At 35.5% G+C, this 23,409-nt stretch overlaps 1 protein-coding gene across 2 annotated transcripts; it reads left to right on the top strand.

Moving 5' to 3' along the window:
* Window positions 15,526–23,160, top strand: LOC109833624 (SKP1-like protein 1B). 2 transcript variants are annotated; one of them, XM_020401365.1, is made up of 2 exons: window positions 15,526–16,003; window positions 16,153–16,551. In XM_020401365.1, exons 1-2 carry the CDS (start codon window positions 15,608–15,610, stop codon window positions 16,207–16,209), a joined length of 453 nt encoding a protein of 150 aa, XP_020256954.1. In that variant the 5' UTR covers window positions 15,526–15,607; the 3' UTR covers window positions 16,210–16,551. The 2 variants fall into 2 exon arrangements, with proteins under 2 accessions (XP_020256954.1, XP_020256953.1); XM_020401364.1 differs by lacking the exon at window positions 16,153–16,551 and adding an exon at window positions 22,714–23,160 and having other exon boundaries at window positions 15,535–16,003.

Raw genomic sequence — 23,409 nt, 5'->3', positions numbered from 1 at the left:
AATAACTGATTCAAAATTTCTTATTAGGTTGTTATTTTGTTAGTGGAGTTGTTGCTAATTAGTTTAGATTTTTATGGGATTAAGTTGTTTTGTAAGCCTATATAAAGGCACTTTTAGTTGATGAATAATATAGAAAAATATTATCTCCTCTCTAATTTCCAACATGGTATCAGAGCCTTATTTCTCGGATGCGCAGATTTTATGAAAGAGCAAGATCAGAAGATGAGGCTTCGTGGCCTCGATGCCCAGAAATCCAACATCGCCGCTGGCGTGCCGAATCTCGTATCCTACGCACTCCGCTTGGCCCTAAGGACATGGACAAGATGAAGCAGAGCCCTGCCGGCGACCTCATCATCACAAACAATGGGGCAACATTCTTGGAACACATGCACGTGGACAATCAAATTGCAAAGGTGATAGTGGCTAATCATCCAGATGCAGGAGGTAGCGATTACTTAGCTTCGAAGATTAACGAAGACAAAGACATTATGCTTGGAAAGACCAAAGGCGGAGGCTCTGCCTTCTAACTCATTGTTATGTATCATTGCTTAAATTTTGGAGAATCATGGTGAGATGTGCACCATGGAGAGATTGGACAAATATTTGTGGAGAGATGTGCTCCTTTAAGAGAATGTTGGTGATTATGTGCATCAACAAGATTGAGATGAGAAGTGCATCACAAAGTGAAGAGAAGTGCTCTATGAAGATTCAAGAGGAATGACAAGAAATTTTGAATCAAGGGGGAATGTTGAATAACTGATTCAAAATTTGTTATTAGGTTGTTATTTTGTTAGTGGAGTTGTTGCTAATTAGTTTAGATTTTTATGGGATTAAGTTGTTTTGTAAGCCTATATAAAGGCACTTTTAGTTGATGAATAATATAGAAAAATATTATCTCCTCTCTAATTTCCAACAGAAAGACTGAGCACGAGAGAGAGAGGTGAGGGTTTAAATAGAAAAAAAATTGAATAAAAATTTTAAAAAATAAAATAAAATATTGAGAGAGGATGTGCGCGGACAACCGTTTTTTTGGAAAAAAATGAGGAGAGAGAAAACGTGATTAGGGGGTGGTTGTTGGGGTTTGACGGGGAGCAACAGCTTGGATTATTTTCAAATGGGTTCAGGTATTTAAACGAAAATAATTAAATAAATAGTTACGGGTATTAAAAAATTAAACCAATTACGGAATAATTATCTACAAATAAAAATGTACATGTTGTGCTAATAAAACAGTTGATACGAAATAGTCGAAATATACACATATTGTATAATTAAACGAGAATAAATAATAATAAAAATATATTTACTTATATTTAAAATCAAATAATTATGTGACAATTATCTACACGATAAAACGTACCAGTTATGCTAATACGACAGCTGATATGTAATAATTAAAATAATACAATAATTTATACAAATAATACGTAATTAATAATTCAACATAATACAAGAGTTAATACGTAATAGTAATAATAATACGACGTATTATTAAAAATAATACGTAATAGTATCAGTAACACAACGGATAAATCCCAGAAATTTTTATTACACTAAATTAATTTATAAATATCATAACCATTTAAATAAATATATAATCAGATTTTTAAATCATAAAAATTTCTAGAAAATCAAGAAAAATACAATACTCTTTTAAAAGTAATATTTAAAATACCAAAAATTTATTTTAACTAATATCAAAATTTTACGGTTATTACAGGTTTGGGTTGGGAGAAGCTCAATAATGGTTTGAGTTTATTAGGTGAGGGCATTAACGTTAATTTATGGCTAGCATTGAACTTAACAGAATATTCCCTACGTTTTTAACACCAAACTAATCATAGGGACTAATATCAACAACTTAATGTAATTTGAGGGACTAATATCAAAATATGAAGATTTGAGGGACTAATACAAGAATTAGTATGATTCAAGGGACTAATATCTGAAAACCCCTTTACCATTCCTCCTACCGAAAGCATAAGAAGTACTCGTCATAGTCTTTTACTGATGCAAAGCACGGGCCGTACTTTTTCAAACATTGGCCCAACTTATTGTCTATCACCATATTTCTCTGTACTCTCCTTTGTTTAGACGCATATAATTTTTTTAAAGCTATTATACTTAAAATTAATTTATATATCTGTTGCAAATATTTTTTCTTAATAATAATTCTTAAATATATTTTCTATCATCACGCCATTCCATTGTTTGTATGTGTTACATGAATTATACAAGATTAGTGATGTATTGTTTTATTTCTCAATCCCTTGTACATATTAATACGAAAATAATATATATGGCTAGAAAAGTAATATGGTTCTAGGAATAGAAATCACACACATACATATTGAAATTTAATTTTTTTTGTTTCATTACTAATTCTCTGTATAACATATAATTTAATTATATAGTAGTAAGAAGAATTGGTAACTAAACATAGATATTACATTGATATCACATAATTTGGCTTCATGTTTCAATCGTAGATATAATTTAATCACTAACTAATTTCATATTTTTCTTTGTTCTATAGTTATTGAATGTTTAAAGCTATGATCTAAGAAAGAATTGTGCAAAGAAAAGATGGGGTTTTATTTACAAATACCAACAACATAGAGGATACTTAGTAAAGTGGTCTAAAGTATGTATATATACATATGTATATGTATCTATACATATGTATATGTATATAGAGAAGTTTTCGGATGCGAAAACTGTTCGCACGGTTACTGTGCGAAAACGAAGAATGGCCTTTGGATTTTCGTTTTCAACCATGGCCGTTGGATTTGGTGCCCAATTCCCAAAGTGAAAACTTAACTCCCCGTAAAAGCCCCCTCTCTCTCCCCAGAACCCAAACCCTCTTCCTTCCCAAATCCCTCTCCTCTCCTTCTCATCTCTTCACGCCGTCGAGCCGCCGACCGACAACTCCTCCTCCGCCGACCGACAACCTCCTCCTCCGCCGACCGACAACTTCCTCATCCGCCCTCAACATCCTCCGCCGACCGACAACACCTCCGCCGACCGACAACCTCCTCATCCGCCTTCAGCCGCCGACCGACAACTCCTCCTCCGCCTTCAACCTCCTCCTCCGCCTTCAGCCACCGACCGACGACTCCTCCTCCGCCTTCAACCTCCTCCAGAGGTTACATTCACGATTTAGGGTTTTGTTATTGGTCTCTTTTTATTTGTTCTCGATTAAAAATTGATTGATTGTTCTTCTAAATAATTGTGAAGATGGGTTATTGAGGTTAATGGAGCGTAGGGGACTTTGTATGCCAATGAGACTTATCAGCTTCAGGTTGGTTTTCCTGAGCATTACCCTATGGAAGCGCCTCAGGTGATGAAAAGACTCGATTTTTATTGTTAAATTTTGTGTTTTTGGGGGAATTGGTTTGTTACTGATACGAAAGATGTGGGTTTTGTTTGATGGGTTTTGGTTATCAGGTGATTTTTCTGAATCCAGCACCGTTGCATCCGCATATCTACAGCAACGGGCATATTTGTTTAGGTAATTCTTGATTGGGTTGTTGAATTTGGTTTTCTTATCTTTTGTGTTTAGTATATGTTGGATTTTGTTATCAGTTTGGTTCTTTGCAAGTGACACATTTTAGTCAAATGTTCGAATCCTATTTTAGACAAATGTCAGCATGGTTGCAAGTGACACATTTTAGACAAACTCCAGGAAAATCTTCGAATCCTATTTTACTGCAAGTGACACATTTTAGTCAAATGTCAGCATGGTTGCATCTACTGCCTGATACCATGGAATTACTTCAGTAGTTAGATTAAACAACCACCTCCATCCTGTCAACTTACTGAATTTTTCTGCATCTTGTTTTGTAACTAAAGACATCCCGTGCAACTTATTTTGCACTGTAAACTCTACTATTTCATCTTTAGTTGTGCAGACTTGGATGCAATGAAACAAATAGAACTTGGGAATTGGTCACTTGTAAATTTTTATGTTACTGCATACACAGCAATAGTACTAAACAAGCCTAAGCTGGTCTATGCCTTTTGCAGCATAGAGTAGTGATGCTGTTGACTTGACTGTTTCGTGAACTCTTCCACTTGCATGATTAAAGGCCCTGAAGATTAGATGAACATTTTAATGATGTAGACTGTATTTAGATTTAAGCTTCAAAGATGTCGTATACTTTTTGTATTGTTTGTGGTATGTTTTTTGCAGATAAAAGATGAAGAACTTTTCGGAAGAGTTCAGTGGAGAAGAAGATGAGGGTTTAGTTCAAAGAAGATGTTATTGTGGGTTAATTTGCAAAATATGGATGTGCAAGCAAGGACACAATAAGGCTTGGAATTTTATATTTGAAATTTATAAGTATCATTGTACTGATATTGTTGTTCTGTGTTATAGTCAAATGTCTGAGCAACATATTAGTGAATGACTGATGTATCTAAATATCCTATTGAAATTGGTTCAGTTGTTATAATTATTTAGTGAATGACTGATGTTTAGGCCTCTTTGCTGTGAAATTGCTTCTATTGGGTCCTTTGTCTCAACAGTATGGCTTCTTGTTGTTCTTTGTCTTTATTAGTAATTTATAAATGCTGCTTGTACATGTGTTTGAATCGAATGTGGATTTTAGAAGCATCAAACACCTGATTATTTGTCATGCTTCAAACTAACTCCATAAAATTCCAAAACCCAGCTAAAGCAAACCGACATATAACTCCATAAAACACCTGATTATTTGTCATGCTTCAAGCCAACCGATCATAACATCTGGACTTTCTTAGCCTCTACATCTCTGGAAAAAAGTGCAGTTATTGTGTCGCAAATGGTAAGATTACGTATTACTGAGTGGCAACAACAACGACGACGACGAACAGAAAGCAACACAAATCATCAAAACACAAGTACATGATGAAAAAAGAAGTATAGAACATCTTTTATGCACAAAGTATAGGACGGAGAAGAGTACATAACATTGGAACACAAAGTATATGACAAGTCTCAAATAGTTGTGATATGCTTTGATCTGGCTGTCCTTTTAGATGCAAATCACATGTATTCAAACTCTCATTTATTTACTGCAAATCTCAAATAGTTACATTCTGGAATTGGAGCTAAATAATAAATTCAATTTACATACACAAATAAGCTAAGCTGACCATTATACCAATAATATGTGTACAAAAATGCTAGGTTCCGTAATATAAATTAGATCGAGGATTTCATGTCAATCCCTGGCTTTAGAAGCATTGTAGGAATGTTCAAAAATTTATTGTACCAATTTCCAGATAATCTTGGAATCCTATCGTGTGTTTTGAAGTCAACATAATAACCATGAGCACAAATAATATCCAGTGAGCACCATGAGCACCATGAGCACAAATAATAACCAGTGAGCACAAATAATAGCCATGAGCACAAATAATAGCACCACTTGTCCTGTTTAATATCCAGTGACACGCCAAGCACAAATCACTGAGACAACCGACATATGATGTTACAACATATTAAAGATACAAAAACACAGACAACCGACATATGATGTTACAACATATTAAAGATACAAAAACACAGACAACCGACATATGATGTTACAACATATTAAAGATACAAAAACACAGACAACCGACATATGATGTTACAACATATTAAAGATACAAAAACACAGACAACCGACATATGATGTTACAACATATTAAAGATACAAAAACACAGATACATATTAGTTCACTATCTGCATGGCCTACATACTTCTGAAGTTGTAACCGCAATGAAGGACAATCTGCAGAAAATTGATCATGAATTACCCATTTGCTCAATCACACCTCAAAAACACAGATACATAACGAAGATCACGAATTCTCACCAATAATGCTAAGATTTGCTCTGCCAAACCTTGATCAAACTTCACGCAATAGTGAGAACTTCATCTGTATTAAAAAAAAATAAAAAAAAACAAAGTGCATATAAAACAGTTGTTTCATGCTGAAGATTGCTGAAGATTTCCATGACAATGCCAAGTCAGAGTTTCATGCTGGAAAAACAGTTGGCAATCATCTGTTTGCATATAAAATTTTCATATATCCTATACGTAGTATGAATATCAATGACAATAGGGTAATGTGTGTGATTAATTTTTATCTGATTCAAACTTATATGAAATCACCTAATCATGACCTAATCAGGTGTGATTAATCGAAGCAGACTCGATTTTTTCCTAATTCAAACAAGATGAAATCTGATGCCAAGACAAAGATGGAACTCGGTCCAAACAACCAAGATGAAATCTGATTCTAACCTGATTCTAACAAAGATGAAATTCAGTCCAAACAACCAAGTAACTCAAAAACACATCAAATTCAAAAGAGACAACTGTTTTCCATCAAAGTACACTCGATTCTAACAAAGATTTATCTGATTAATCTTCGGCCTAATAAAAACTACTAAATCAGATAAAATCGAAGCTCACCTGATTAATTTGTCCGCCCCCTCTTCTATTCCCCCAGTGAAGAGATACGATGACGAAGTTAATTTCTGCGCTCCATTAACCTCAATAACCCATCTTCACAATTATTTAGAAGAACAATCAATCAATTTTTAATCGAGAACAAATAAAAAGAGACCAATAACAAAACCCTAAATCGTGAATGTAACCTCTGGAGGAGGTTGAAGGCGGAGGAGGAGTCGTCGGTCGGCGGCTGAAGGCGGAGGAGGAGGTTGAAGGCGGAGGAGGAGTTGTCGGTCGGCGGCTGAAGGCGGATGAGGAGGTTGTCGGTCGGCGGAGGTGTTGTCGGTCGGCGGAGGATGTTGAGGGCGGATGAGGAAGTTGTCGGTCGGCGGAGGAGGAGGTTGTCGGTCGGCGGAGGAGGAGTTGTCGGTCGGCGGCTCGACGGCGTGAAGAGATGAGAAGGAGAGGAGAGGGATTTGGGAAGGAAGAGGGTTTGGGTTCTGGGGAGAGAGAGGGGGCTTTTACGGGGAGTTAAGTTTTTACTTTGGGAATTGGGCACCAAATCCAACGGCCATGGTTGAAAACGAAAATCCAAAGGCCATTCTTCGTTTTCGCACAGTAACCGTGCGAACAGTTTTCGCATCCGAAAACTTCTAATATATATATAAATAATAATATATATATTATAGAGAGAGAGAGAGAGAGAGAGAGAGAGAGACAGAGTAATTGGGAATGCTGGTATCAAGCACAACGTTCAGTTGAAGAGAGAATCTCAATTAGTGATCACCGCATGAGACAAACTACACGAAGCTTCTTCTGCGGCATTGACAAAATTGGATGTCATGAAATCGAGCATGGGCACAAGTTATTGTTGTTGCTTTGAGTTCCTCTGTGATGAGCGAATATGAGAATTCGTCTTACTCTAATTAATAAAAAGGCATCCGTCTTTCGCAGATGATAGTGAGTTATCACCGCTCTTGTGAATTATTAGCCTCAAGGAAGCAATGACAAGGAATGTTCAACATGATACATAGCAGAGCATTAACTGCAAGAGGGAAAAGTCCAAACTGAAAAAATAGGAGGTCGCAGTCTAGAGGAGGCACATCAATCAGTTGGTAGAAATAAATGTATTTTTTCTGTAAAGAAGACGCCGAGCATAGGAAGTAGTGAAGCCCAAAGTTGAAAGATAAAGCCGGGAAAATACATAGAAAAAGTCGCTCAGAAGCTTTAGAAGTGTGAATGTTGCTAAAGCTAGTGGCCGACATTCAGATTTAGATTCCTTCGGGCTACTCATGCCCCATACTAGCTCAGTTTTGTTTGCAAACTCTATGGAGTGATGTTTGATTCAGATTACTACATCCACATTCTCCCTAGGCAAGGATTGGTTCTCCAGTTTTGAGAATTGGCAAAGATGGGAATGTCGTGCATGAGTAGAATCAACGTACGTGTGCTATTGCTGCTATACACAACTCGAATCAGGATGTGTGACGGACGGTGACTATGGGCGGGGCCACGAGCTAAGAGAAGTGATATCCGTTCCGCAAGTTAACGAAATTGAGAGGTAATAGGTATTTGTTTCTTGTGTGAAAGACTGTTCTTAGATGTTGGTCCATTTATTTTGAGATGATTAACAAATATAATGTTACAACTAATGTTATTTGTCTAGTGTTTGTGTTTTGTATTTATTCTAGGCAAATATTGTTAGAAAGATGGATGCGAATCGAGCATTCACGATCATATCCAATGGACGGTTGCCGGGAATTGTGGTATGAAGACTTGCAATCCAAAGTATAAGATTCAATTCAAGGCTTCATCCGAAGAGAATACCAAAGAATATGAGCTTCGTTGAAGATTCATCACTTGAGTCTAGTTTAGTTTAGTTTTTATATTTAGTGTGTTAGTACTTTAGCTCAATCACTTACACAATACAGAGTTGTTGGTTATTAATAATTATATCTATATATATATATATATAGTCATATATATATATATAGTCATATATATATACATGTTTTAGTTTTATTGTTTACAAGTTTATATAAATATGAAACCTATATTCTTGTTTACGTATATATACATGTTTCATATTTTTCATTGTGTCAAATACACATATTGTGCAAAACTTTGTATTTTGATAAAATACTACATTCATTATTTATAGAATTCATAACAATAGTTTACATCTTTCTTCAAGTCTATAAAATCAGTTTATAAAGTTTCAAAAAATTGCTTTAGTCAAAATGACAAAACAAGTGTTGTTGTATTTTCATGTTTTGGACTTGTTTTGAAAAATGATGAGTTTTCACTATTGAGAAGTACAATTCCAAAAATTCTTTTTGTTACATGTATATTATCATGTTTACAATTATTTTCCAAAGTTTTATATTTTTTAGAATTTATTTGCTATTTTTAAAGGCACTTCAAAAATTAGTTTTACTATTCAAATCAGGCAGATACAGTGTTATCAGTCGACTGATGAATATGTTCAGTCGACTGAAGAAAATGCATGGAATAAAACAAAAAGTTTTTGTTTTATTTTGGTCGATTGACCAGTCGACTGATGAGGTGTAATGACCGTGAATTTTGATACTAGTTAAAATATTTTTTTTAGTATTTTAAAATATTTAATTGTTATTTTTAAAAGAGTATTTGTATTTTTTCTTGATTTTCTATAATTTTCTATGATTTAAAATTTTGATTAAATATTTATTTAAAGGATTTTGTTATTTATAAATTTATTTTGTGCAGTAAAATTTTCTAGAATTAATTTGTTACGTTATCGGTACTATTACGTACTATTTTAAATAAAATGTTGTATTGTTAATATTATTACGTATTATTTCGTATAATATTTTGTATTATTAATTACATATTTCTGTATATAATTTGTTGTATTATTTTAACTGTTATATATTATCTGTTGTATTAGTATAACTTGTACATTTTACTGTGTACGTAATTGTCCTATAATTATTTGATTTTAAATATAAGTAAATATATTTTTATTATTAATTATTCTTGTTTAATTATACAATATGGGTATTTTTCAACTATTTTGTATCAAATATTGTATTAGCACAACATGTACGTTTTTAATTATAGATAATTATTATGTAATTAGTTTAATTTTTAAATACCCTTAACTATTTTATTTTAATTAATTTTTGTTTAATTTAACCCTAACCCTAATTTTCTCTCTCCTATATATAATCTTCTCCCTCTTCTCCTGTTGATGTTTTCAGCCGTCGCCTCTCTCATTATCTCTCTCTCTTCCTTCTCTTCTTCCCCAACTCGAACCCAGCCTCGTCGAGAACCCCGACAACAGCCCCCTCTCTCCTCTTGTCGACGCCTCCCCCTCCGGCCATCTCCTACACTCACCGCCTCCGTGAGCACGCCGCCCCTGCAGATCCGACTAGCGCCCCGTCAGCCTCGCCGTGCTGCTCCTCGACTCCGGCGAACTCCACGACCAGCAACAACTTCGTCGGCCTCCCCTCCTTCGTCGACCTGAACGCCTCGTCGCCGCTGCCCAACCCAACAGCCCCCGTCGAACCCCGTTGAGCCCTCAGTGATGACAAGCACCGTCGTTGTCGTCCCCTACAACCGCGTCGTTCAGATCCGTTGCACCGCATCCGTAGTGGCATCGCCGCCTCGTCGTCAGACCCCGTGGTCTCGCAGGCAAGATCCCGATCCTTATTTAGTTTCGTTCCAATCCTTATATTTGTCATAGATTATTTATGTGCAAGATCCCGATCCTTGTTTAGTTTCATTCCAGTTCTTATATTTGTTATAGATTATTTATGTGCAAGATCCCACTCCTCTTGACTCGTTATTTCATATTTATATCTGTCATTAATTAGTTACATAGATTAGATTGTGAATTGTTATTAACTGCGTGGGCTTCTTGATGATCATATTGATAATGATGTTAGATAAGTAATTTAAAGAAATAAGTATTTTGTGTAAAATTGGTTATTTGAGATGTTTTTAAAAGAAAGAATATATTTAAAGATTATTTTTAGAATTATTATGATGAGAAAAAGATTAATTGGAAAAAAAGGGTTGGTTTTGAATAATTATTAGAATAGATAATTTCAAAGTATTTATTTCGAAAAAGAGGTCATCTTGAGTTGTTAAGTTATTTCCGTCAAAAGAATTATATTTTGAAATTATGATGTTTTAAAAGAATTTATTTTGTGAAAGGAATCATTTTAGGAAGACTACAATAATTTAAAATAAATTATTTTGGAAAAGATTATTTTTCTAAATTACATAGTTGGTCGTTCATAAATTTATGACTCTCAATTTCGATTACTTGATTTGCCATGATATTATTGTACATGATTAGTTGTTTTGTTATTATTTGCTGTGATTGATAACCATTAGTAGTTCATGACTTAGTGGCTTCGTGCGTCATGAACAGACTTAGTGACATGTGTGAGTGAGTTGACTGAGCTAGGTGGTGAACCCGAGTTTCAATGAGGATTATGGTTGACCTAGAAAAACAAGAAGAGTTGGGATGGGGAAGTTAATGTTCATGTGCTTGGATGTGACTGTTGATGTATCTTGCAGCTCGCGCCAGTGAATTCGTGTAGTCACTGGGGTTGGTTGTTGGGTTAAAGTGAATTCGTGTAGTCACTTTAGTCCGTGACTTGTTTCGTCACCTGAGCTTTGCCTGAGTTCGGACCAGGTTGAGATCGGATTGCGTGTAGTCCTCTGGCCGATTCGTGTAGAGGTATTAGATGCGCGTGGAGGATTTGTGAACAGTCAGTTATCCGGTGATATGAATGTTGACTTTATGTGAGATGTGGACCAGTGAGTTTTAGGATGGCTAGTTACATGACCTCGTTATTTAGATGATTATGGATTCTTGTGAGATGTAGGTCAGTTGTGTTCTTTTCATACATAGATCAGGGTTAATATTTAATTATCTATAATTTGAGACATATGGTATATACATGAGGGTTTCCTTGTTTGGATTATTTCGCTCGACGTACTACGTCTCTTGTTGTAGATTTTTAAGTATTAATTCCATCTATTGCATGATCTTGTTGAAGAAGCCGAAGTCTAGTCGTCTTTTTATTATCTGTTGGTCCTTAGTTTACTTTTGTAGCATTTCCTTTTCCGCTTGATCATTGTCAGTATTCATTTGTTCAGTTTTGTATAAGGGCATGTCTGACCCGTATATTATGTCTGGGATGATTTACCATTGATGATATGTCTATTTTTATTCTGGGTTGTCTTTATATTTTTGCTATGTGTGATCGGGGACCTGTGATTTCGTATTGTATTTGTTTCTAGACGCTTAGCGTATTGGATTGAGAAGAAAAGAAAGAGAAAAAAAAGATAGTGTATATTTCTTCTCAATCTAATACGTCACGGGCTTGTTCACGTCCTGATTCCCTGGTATTTTGGGAAGCGGGGCGTGACATGAGGTCATCGGTCGACTGATAAGATCCGTCAGTCGACTGATGAGCTGGAAAACGCCTCTAACGGTCAGCTCATTAGTCGACTAATGAAAGCCATCAATCGACTGACGGCCCAACGGCTAATTTTTCTAGCTTTTTATTTTTTTTTATCTTTTTGCTGGTTTTGTTGATTTTCTCTTGGCTTTGGGGTTTCCTTATAAATACCCCCACATATCCTCAGTTCAATTTAACAAAAGAAAAGTTTTTAAAAAGTGTTTACAAGTTTTGTTTAAGGGTTTCAAAGTTTGTTTAGTGTGTTTACAAGTTTGTGAAGAAACTTTCATAAGAGCAAGTGAAGATCATCCTTTGGTGTTTGAGCATTGTTATCCATAGAGAAGTTTTCTAAAATCAATCTAGCTTTATATTTATATTGTTTGATATCAATTCATTAAGCTAGTATTTATATTGAGTTTAGTTGATTTGATTTACTCATTGTTTACACACATAACCATTGAGCTTATTGTATTTTCATACATTGTATAATTTTGGGTTGTGGGGTTTGTGTGACATTGAGTGTGAGCTTACATTGTGTTCTCATCTATTGTAGAGAACAATTTATTTGTATTTGAGCTTCATTGTGATTTTCACATTGTATTACACTTGGACACCAAGATAAGTGTGTGGTAAGATACGGGGTCGGTTCCAAGAGAAGTGGGGTCGGTAGTAAAGCCTAGTGAGAGGTGGTAATTCCGAACACTTGAGGAAGGTGATACGGGCTAGCACACTTATATTTGTGTTCATCATATTGCTTGTTTGAGTTTGGCTTAGCACACTTATATTTGTGTTCATCTTTATTGCCATTCTCTCATTGTTTATTTCATCCACTATATTGTTTATATCTTGTTTTACCCTTGTGTTAGTTTTATATCCTTGCATATATCTCTTGTTGTATCTCATTGCTAGGATATATTTATTAATAAGTTTTAAATTGGCATAAATCATATTAGATTAGCATAAATCCAATTCACCCCCTTGTAGGGTTCTTTCTTAGTGGCATTAGGGTGCTTTCACTAGACATTTTTGGGTTGCAACTAAATCCCGTTTGAGTGAAGTCATAGTAGTTAACAACAGGTGGAAGAAGTGTATAGAGACCAAGATAGATAGAAAGTACAAGAGATCTATTTCTGCATTTGTGCCGAGCTCAAGGCAGTTTGAGACACTTCATTGGAAGGGAAATTTTAGGGCAATGAGATGAGGTGGCAGATTTGATGAGTTGTTCCTTACTGGAGGAGGATCGATGTTTGATGTCAAGCAGTAGTTTACAGAAGAGTTTTGGTGATGAGGCTTTGACATATTTGAGTCATCTTATTCATAAGTTATCGTCTGCTATGATTGGAGTATTTGGGTCTGTTAGAGTTGCTTCAGATTTTAGGTTACTTCGGATATTTAGATACCCAACATATTGTCACATCGATGATGTAAAATTTAATCTGAGTGCATATTTGGAATTTAGAGCCATGTTTGCTACAAGTTATGTGGCTCTAATGATAAGAGGATTGTTCTGAGCAATAGTGTCATTTTTGACTCTCAGCAGGTGGAGAGTGTTAGACAGATCATTGATGTATCGCAGCAGGTGGAGAGTAATGCTGCTTCATGTTAGGTGGAGATTACTCCACGTTCTCCAGATTATTCTGTATCGTTTGAGATTCCAGCTGATGTGACACAGATTGGGGATCATGTTGGTGTTGATACAGATGATGAGTTTGTTGATTCGAGTGCAGCAGGTGGACACAGTTCAGATTGGGCTATGGTCTTTGGTTCACCTCAGGTGGAGGTGTTTATTAATTGTGTTTCTTATACATATAGGGTTGAGGGGTTAAGCTCCAAGACAGATTTGGTGTGGAGAGATGCAAGTTTGGAAGAGAGTTTATCTTTTCACTTTGAGGCCATTAGGAGTGTTATCAGCTACAGATTTGTTGGTGATGATTTGTGAAGTTGGTGAAGGGTTAAAAACCCTTCTAGTTGATTGAGGGCCTTTGGAGGCCAATTGGGTGAACTACGTGAGGCTTGATTCCTTACGCAAGAGGATACATATGCAGTCATTTTGATGCAGCCAGTTTTCTGAGTTTATACCGACACTTTGGAGTTTTCTCACATTCTCGTTTGGGTTCTCGATTTGTTGTGGGTTGAGTCCGTTGTCATGGATTGAATCCACTCCGTACTGGACGCAACAAGTGGACGTTTGGTTTGGTTGGTGTTGGTTCAGTTTTAGAAAAACTTCGCCGATGTGAAGAATTGTAGAAATGATAAAAACAATTGAGAAGAACAGGAAAAACAACACAGGAATATTTTTGGTGTTGTTCGGTCAACCGCGAGACAAGTGGCGGTCGATCGGAAACGTGCACCGTCGCGGTCTACCGCCAAACCCTGTAATCGGTTTTTTATTTCTGTCTTTCTGGTCGGTCGACCGCGACGATTTTGACGGTCGACCGCCAGTCGGGTTTGGGTCTGATTCTGATTTCTTGTTCTGATTTGGTATGTGTTTTGATATATATTGAAACACGATTTTTAGTATTTCTTTAAGGGGAATTTGAGAGACTTCTGAGCTATGTGTTTGGGAGATTTGGTGAGAGATTTGAGAGCTTTGTTTGAGAGATTAATTTGTGAGGTTTTGAGTGATTTTGTAATCTCTATTTGTACTCTCTCTCTCTAATAGTGAAAACTCATTCCTTTCTTTCCCCGTGGACGTAGGCAACTTGTCGAACCATGTTAAATTGGTTTGTTTGTGTTCATGCTGTTAATTTTGTGTTTGTGTGACCTTCTCTATTGACAACTTTGTAGATTTCCTCGGATCCTAACAGTCGGGTCTTGTCACTGTTATAATTTGGGAAACAGGCCATGACAATATGAAAACAAAAAGAAGATTTCATCAAGAGGAAGAGATGATTTGCCATGGTAAAAAAGACGCGCCCCAGAGTTTGCAAAGGCTAAATAAGGCTACAGTAGATTTCAAAATACACAAAGAGCAATATAAATAGAAGTTATCGGTTCTATGTTGGTGTGAAGACTCAATAACAAATTATTGCAGGTCAAGGGTAATTATTCCAGCAAATCACTAGAAGAAAAACAAGACCCATCATATATTAAATCAACACAACATGTGTAGCAAATACCGTTTCTTAATAGGGAAAATTGTTTCTAGCCCTCGAGATAACAACAACTATTCTTCCTCTACCCAAGATTTTTTCAACACTCCCAAAACCCCCAAAAACAAAACCACAATTCTCTGAGCCTCAAAACACAAAACCCAAGAGTTTAAAACATGTGAAGACCATAATACCATTTCTTTCTCTCTCGATGATTTGAAAATGAATTTTGGGGGAAAACAAATTCTGATTCCCTCCAAAATTTTCCGAACGGCATTGACATCGGCGATGGAACTTGCTCGCCGTTCGTTCATAAGGTAAAGAAAACTGCGATCTTAAAGATGATGAAGCAAAAGGCCTGGTAACCTGTTCTATAAACGGTTAGTAAACGGGTCAGGAACTCGCTTAGGGAGTGGGTACAATATTATACATTTATACGTACGACCCGAAATGACCGGACCCGTTTGCCACCGGACTCTGGTTCCTGAATAAATCGCAGCCGTCCGAGGATAGATGGCATCCAATGATCAGCAACTATACACGTGTAAAGGTATGGGAGGTCGCAGCGGCCTCAGTTTCTCGGTCCTCTCTAGGGTTCTTAGGGTTCGGTCTCCCATCTGATCGAACCGCAATGGAGAGCAAAAGGGAGGAGGGGGAGGAGGAGGAGATGATCACAATCACTCTGAAGTGCTTGCCTGGGGGTGGTGAAGTGGTGCTGTCGCCAGAGAAGGCCGAAGCAGTGGCTAAGGAGTCATTCAAGATATGGCAGATGATCAACAGCGGCGAGAAAGAGGCTGGATTCCGCGTGGGAGCGAGGGTCCTTCGTAAGGCGATGGAATACTGTTACGAGCACGGTGTACACAAAAAGTATACTTTTGGCGATTTCATGTACAAGGGCCTGTTTTATCTTCCACACGAGCACCCGGCCGAGTTTGAAGAGAATAAGGCCGTGGATGAGGGTCTGAGGGATTGGGATAATGATTTTATTCGTGGTTGCGACAAGGAAACCGTCTTAGAGCTTATAACTGTAAGTACCTCATTTTCTTTTTCTTTTTCTTAAACTCGACGTGTCGTCTGTCAAATCAAAATGATATCTGTAGGGTGGTAAATCTGTACAATATTGCCCAAAAGGCAACTGCAACTGTTGATTATTTCTCGCACTTTGATGGTACGTAGGTGGTGACCAAGGCTTATTGCCGAGGCTCACATCCTTGGCTCAATGCCGTGGAATAATTAACTGTCACACATGAGCTTAGGCATATGGCTTGTTTTCATTTCACGATACAGCTCTGAGCATGTACTGATTTACTGGCATATCTGTCCTCCACCACCTCTATTGGAAAATTATACTTTCACTGCTCGGCGCCACCACCGGAAAAGCCCGACCATAGGTCGAGAAGCAGCACGGGTTTCTCTCCTACAAGTTAGTGGTTGTTTCTGTTTGCAATTTCTTTCTTCGTTCCCTTTCGTTTTGGTATTAAAGAGCGTGGTGGCTCTACCAATTATATTTGGCTATTTAATTGTTTCGGGTATTGCTAGCTGATGGTTCATGAAAATTTAGATAGCATTGTCGCATCTGTATAATTTCTCTACAAACACTGCGGGTTCTTCTTGCTTGAAAGTTTATCACACTCATGCATTAGATATAAGATATACATATATGTACGTGTGTGTGTGTATGCACAAACACTAATGTGCATGAGGTGGCGACTCATTTTGTTAAGTGAGCTACCATTAGATGGAGTGGTGAGGTACACAATTATTGATGTGACTAGAAAATTGGGCCTCGCCACGTGGCTATCTCTTGGTAGTTCATTTAGCAAAATGAACCGTCACCTCATACACATTATTCCCATATATATATTACATGTATGTTTGTGTGCATATAAATTTTATATTTGGGAAGGTAATTTGGAAGATCAATGAAAGACCACTGATGCAGTGTATGAGAAGAATCCTTTGGGGCCAGTTTTGCATTTATTTTTTCTAATTAAAGTTGTATGTCTATATTAGCACCCTCGTGAGAAATTAGGGCAACAATGTATTGCTGTTGTTTGTGTAAACTGCACTTAAATATTCATGAAATTTCACTTAAATACCTAAGGTTTTTTAGACAAATACCCAACGCAAATTGCTAGTAAATAGTTAAGTACCAAATATTTTTGAACAGTTTCATGTTGCTACCTATGGTTTGTTGATTTTCAACAAATTCCAATAATATGCTTTTTTTGTTGCCATGTCTTGTTTTCATCCTTCCTTTACCCTTACACTTGATTTAATTTACGAAACATACCCTTTTCTCATATGATGCATGCGACATGTAATTTTTGTTCCTTCTTTATCCTTATGCTTGACTTAAATTAAAACTCTACCCTTATTTCATATGAATCTTTTTTCTCATATAATTTTGGTTCCTTGTTTACCATTACACTTGATTTAGCTTACATACTCTACCCTTATTTTGTATGGTTCTTATTCCTCCCCAAAATTTGTTGCCTTCTTTACCCTCATAATTGGTTTAATTTAAAAAATATGCCCATATATATGTTATATGAAGCTTAATTCTCCGTGAGTGTTTTTTGCTAGGAAAAACTTATTTTGCTTAAATTCTTTTTTGCATAAATATTTTTTGTTAAGAAAAAATTAATTTGATTAAAAAAATTTATGCATAAATCTTTTTTTGGAACAACTTATTCACTGAACTGAAAGTAAATTTGTTAAAAAGAAGTATGCACACTTTCTGAAAGTATGCATTTTTGTTGTGCAATAATATATACTAGAAAATTTAATCATGTATGATAGCCATGCTTAGGGTTATAAAAAACATGCACAAGGACTAAACACATAGTTAAGCCAAACATTACTAATAATTAAGATAATAGTATAACCCTAGGATTACATTGAATCAGTCAAAAGGAGGACGCAACCTCTTACGAAAGTATGATAGCCGATGTTATTAAGTAAGAAGGTAGGAGCCATAGAGGGTTTAAGGTGAATAGGTCGTTGAGCAAATAGTCCTTCAATGCAATGCATTCTGCCTGCTCCCTTGGCAAAGTGCTTGCCTACTCATAGCTCCTCTTTGCATTCAGTCCAGTACATCTTCATAGGTCCAAGTCGACAGAAAGGGCAGACTAATTGCACTGTCCACGATGATGTGTTGCCTGCCTTGCGGTTCCTCAACCTTGTAATTTTATAGATAAGAAAATTGTCCACGTTGATATTGTTCCCTTTTGTCTATAAACAATGAAAAGGAAAAAAGAACTAAAAGTAAGGGAAAATAGAAAGCATTAAAATGGGGAAAAAAACAAGACACTAAACTTGGGGAAAATTAGAAGTGTAAGCACACAAGGTGCCAGACCATTGTGATCACTTGAGAAATGAAGTGATCCATATCTGTAATCTTCAACAGAATCTGCACCAGAAATTATAAAGTTTCAGAATGGAGAAGGACATGCTTTGAAATCTAACATATTATGATTACTGGCGCAGATGATTTGGTGTAGATTGTGATAACCTTTCTTTGGTATTTATATATTCTTCAATTGTTGGTTTAGTTTCAGGTACCTAAAATACTCATTACCTTCTCGGGTTGTGCTAGTTGACGTGTCGATACAATTGAAAGGTTGCATCCTTTAGGAAACTTATTCATGCACAGGGAATTACTAGGAAAATAAATTCATAATTGATACGTTACATAATTGTAAAATATCATTAGATTTAAGAGTCATGACATTTTACAAGTACTATAAAAATTTGAAAGAAATATCCATGAAATAGGAAGAGAAACAAGATAATTTTGCATCAAAACTTAAAACTAACCCATCTTTCTTTTCTTCAATCTAAAATTGGAAGGAAATATTCATGAAATGAGAAGAAAAACAAGGAAATTTAGCATCACAAACTTAAAACTATTCAATCTTTCCTTGCTTTATTCCAAAATTTGAAGGAAATATATCTCCATCATCTGAGAAGAGAAAACAATAAAGACAAATTTTCATCATAAATTTAAAATTAACCAATATTTCCTTGCTTCAATCAAAAATTGAAGGAAATATATATGAACTAAGTAGAGAAACAAGGAATTTTGCATCACAAACTTAAAACTAATCAATCTTTTCTTGCTTCAATCCAAAATTTGAAGGAACTATCCATGAACTAAGAAGGGAAACACAATTTTGCATCATGAATTTAAAATTAACCGAGAAGAGAAACAAACCTACTATTAAACCACATTGCATCACACCCATAATTTCAGTTCATGGATATTTAAAGATGGAAATCAATTATAATTGTATCACATCGCCTCAAGTCTAAAGCCTGTTATTATATAACATTGCATCATGTCTAAAATTTCAGTTCGTGGATATTTTATAATGGAACTAAGTTACAATTGTATCACATTGCATCGTGTTCAAAGTCTACTATTGTATCACATTGCATCAGGTTCGAAATTTCAACTCATGAAAATTTAATGATGGAATCACATTGCATTTTAGCAATTAATATGCATTTTAGTCAAATTTGTTTTTTTTTTTTTGCTTTTCAAAATCAAACTATTTAAATGGATAAATCTGTGTGTGGAAACACTGTCTCTATCCAAATTGTTTGCCAACCGAAATTTAGAAACTCATTTAATCAACACCACCAAACACTAAAACCATGTGTGCATTATTCAATTTAACCCATAAAACCTTCATGCAAATATACCAGAACTTAAACAGTGAAAAAACCATCCAAACCCCAACCCTAGCCCTAACCAAATATTTTCAACAAGTAACAAACACTTTTTAACACATGAGAACATAAATTTAGACAAGCAATTTCTCAAAATTAAAATTTTGAGGGAATCATACATCTTGTCAAATTACCTGACTTAGGTCAAATTCTAACCCGGATCATTGCAAATTCTCTAGAAATTCACCTCCTCGAGGATCCAAAATCGTGATGCGCTGTTACAGAACCAGCTTGAAATTAAAGTTTACCCTAACCCACTATCAGTTTGTAGGAATTTTGGAGAATTTGGGGGCGTTTGGAAGATTTTAGGTGAATTTGGGAATTTTTGTTATTTATAGTGTTTATTATAACGTAGTAGGTGAATTAAACGGTTAAAGAGGCATTTCTGTCTTTTACATAGTTTTTTAAATGACAACTTACTGTTTCAATGGCGGGAGACCTTGGGTAACTTATTTGAAGGTTTTTGAGCCTTGTGTATTTAAGTAAAATTTGCGGAAAACATTGGGTATTCAAGTGTAATTTACCCTTACTGTTTTGATAAAATTGATGGTTATTTCTTACTGCTTGTAGATCTACATGTTTTCTTTATCTCCACACTAGGTGTGTAAGGACACCACAATTTGCCAAATCTGGACAGGACAGTGTTATTTTACATGTGTTTTTTTCTTCCTTGAATTTATATATATATATATATATATATTATATGAGAGAGAGAGAGAGAGACTCCTATCACTTAAGTTGATGTCCACTAAACTTTCTAGCCACTCATTTTTTAATATAAAAAACATTCTCGTATCATGCAAAGATCCCTAGGCAAGATGAGTGACTAAAAAGTTGGTGGATAACTTTTTGCTATCCACTTAAGTTGACACAGTTTTGCGCTCTCTCTCTCTCTCTCTCTCTCTCTCTCTATATATACTATATATATATATATATATATATATATATATTATATATATATAATATATATATATATATATATATATATATATATATATGAATATGTTTCGCCAAATTGCACGTGACATATGTATCTCATACATATATATTTTTAAATGGATGTCAGTTTACATATTCACCTGCAATTATCACAAAGGTACCAGTCTGTTCCTGTAGCATAATAATGCTTGATTTTTAATTCTAAGAAATGCATTTTTCTCTCTATTACTATCCTTCTTCATACCTTGTACTACTTCGCGCTTTAACAGTTGAACGGTCCCTTGCAATGCCTTGAATTTGTAGCTAGAAGCCTAGAACTGAATTGGAATAGAAGGAAAGTTTTATATAATTACAAGATTATTGGTAACTGACGTTTATTCAGTTTCTTCTAATATGATTTTGTATCATATATTTCATTGTTAGAGAATGGATTCAACAACCTCTTTGATTTTGCACATCAGCTTATAGATCATGAGATGTTAAGCAGTTCTAGCAGCCCAATAATATTGATTTTAATTATTTTGCTGTTGTAATTTATGCCAACACTGCTATAGCCTATGTTACATGGGTACTTCTAATATGGAGTCATACTCATACATGACATGTGTCGTACCCGTACTTGATCCCAAAACTTCTTGGACACTCCTTAAACATATGCATATATTTATTGACACATTATGCAATGCACCTTTCATTTAAAACACTCGTCATACATTTCTTGGATATATAACCTTCACTTTACATCCACTTCTACAACTTGCGGGATAAAGGGCGAGTTTATTTCAGCCTTAAGAGCTGCAATTTGAAATGGTCGTTTTAGTTTAGAATTATGATTATATCCTATGGAGTTTCAGTTATGTCCCCATACCAAATTTTCCATGTCTCATCCCCATACAACTTAGGCTACAACACTTCTATATGATGATATGCACTGCTGAAGAAATGAACTGGGCGATATCCTCCTAATAGATCTAGTTTTTAATGGTCAGACCTGCAAAAAGGTTGGTAAATTTTTTTTTGTTAATGAAAGATAACTTCTTGATCTTCCATGCTTTGTTGTATTTTGATGCTAATACTTTCATTGTCATGCTAGGCACTTTATTGTCCATCAATTTGTACTTGCATTGTTTACTATAGTTTTGCTGAAACTATATTCCAGTTACTCCATTCTTGTTATGTTTATTTTAGAAGTTCTAGCCTCATCTCTTCTGCTGAAACAACATTTTCAGTCATCTAGAAGAGACTTTACCTTGATTATGCCTAGAAGTTCATCCATGGACAACATCCAAAGATAAATGACTTAAAACTTGGTGACAGGGAATTTCGAAGTCTCTTGGTTTTGTTTTGGCGCTAGTTATGGGCAACCATTGTTTTAACTATTCAAATCTACATCTGATCAAGGCATCAAAACCCTTCCTCCTTTCCGTAAACCTTTTTTCCCCCAAAATCTAAAATGTTTTGATGCGGCTTTTCTTATTATTGTTTCAACATATAATGCATCTCTCTTCTGTACGTGACAAGGTTATTGTTGTCCTATTATTGATTATGATTTTGAAAGGGCCAGAGGAGATAAGCATGCTCCGAGCTCTTCTTTTACAGTAATCTGTAGGAAATCTGTTTTTTTAATGGGTGTAATTTAACTAAGCTTGAACATTTGATGTATTTGTACAATTGCGACTCAATTCACTCTGCTAAAGTTTGATGTCCTGCTGTTGTTTGTTTTGTGACTTTTTGTGGAGAAGCTGCTGAGAGATGGCTAGCAATATGAATAATGTTTTTTTACTAATATGCATGTAAGCTTTTATATGCAAATTCTACGGCATATGAATAGCTGGAACTGAATAAATTTTGGTGAAGTGTAGAAGTAGAGAAATGCGAGATCTTATTAGTCTTTATGTGTTTCTTCTGTTGCAATGGCACTTAATCAAGAATGTATCTTAAAAGGTTTTCAGACTGGATTCTTAATCTTGGTGCCCTGTGGGTTTATGTCTAGTAAGTTTTTGTTTTGTCATAAGCATATGATTTTTATCCTTATTAGATAGTATTTTCTCTTGATTATGCTAGGCTGCAGATCATCTGATGATCATCAGGCTATCCGATCTGGTTTGCCAATCTGTAGTGGACATGACGATTGGGGACGCGATGATAGGGGAGGGTGCGGACATGATTCAGAAGATATTCAAAGTCAAATTTGACATGACGCAGAATGAGCTAGAAGAGGAAGATAACGAGAACAGATTAATGCTGCTTAATAAATCAGTGCTGAAGGAGTCCAATGTGGACAGCTTGCTCGAGTTGAGTGATTTTATCGCTTCACCACCAACAGATGAACATAGCGATTGATCTGCAGGATATGACCTAGAGGTTTCATATGTTTCTTTTCACTTTAGTTTTCTTGGATATGATTTGGTGGTGGTGCATAAATTCTGTTGATAGCCATTACCTGATGATTCTCTATTTGTATTCTTCCTCTTTAGTTTATTATTACAATATAACCTATGCTTATACCTACACTTTAGGGGCTGTCTTGCTGGTTTCTCGGTAACCAAAGAAACATGAAATGGGGGTACAAAATAATCAACCATGGTATCCTCCCACTTTCCCATAAAAAAAAAGAGGTCAACAACTTAGGAAACAATTTTTCTAGAGAGTCAGATCAACTGAGTCAGATCAATCACTACGAATGTGACACATATGATTCTATTTTAAGGATATAAGAATTAATAAAACACTGCAAATGAAACTATTATAAGGAAAAAC

The sequence above is a fragment of the Asparagus officinalis genome, chromosome 3 (assembly GCF_001876935.1).
Source record: "Asparagus officinalis chromosome 3, Aspof.V1, whole genome shotgun sequence".
Taxonomy (NCBI): Eukaryota; Viridiplantae; Streptophyta; class Magnoliopsida; order Asparagales; family Asparagaceae; genus Asparagus; species Asparagus officinalis.
This window is presented reverse-complemented; position numbering and strand designations above follow the sequence as displayed.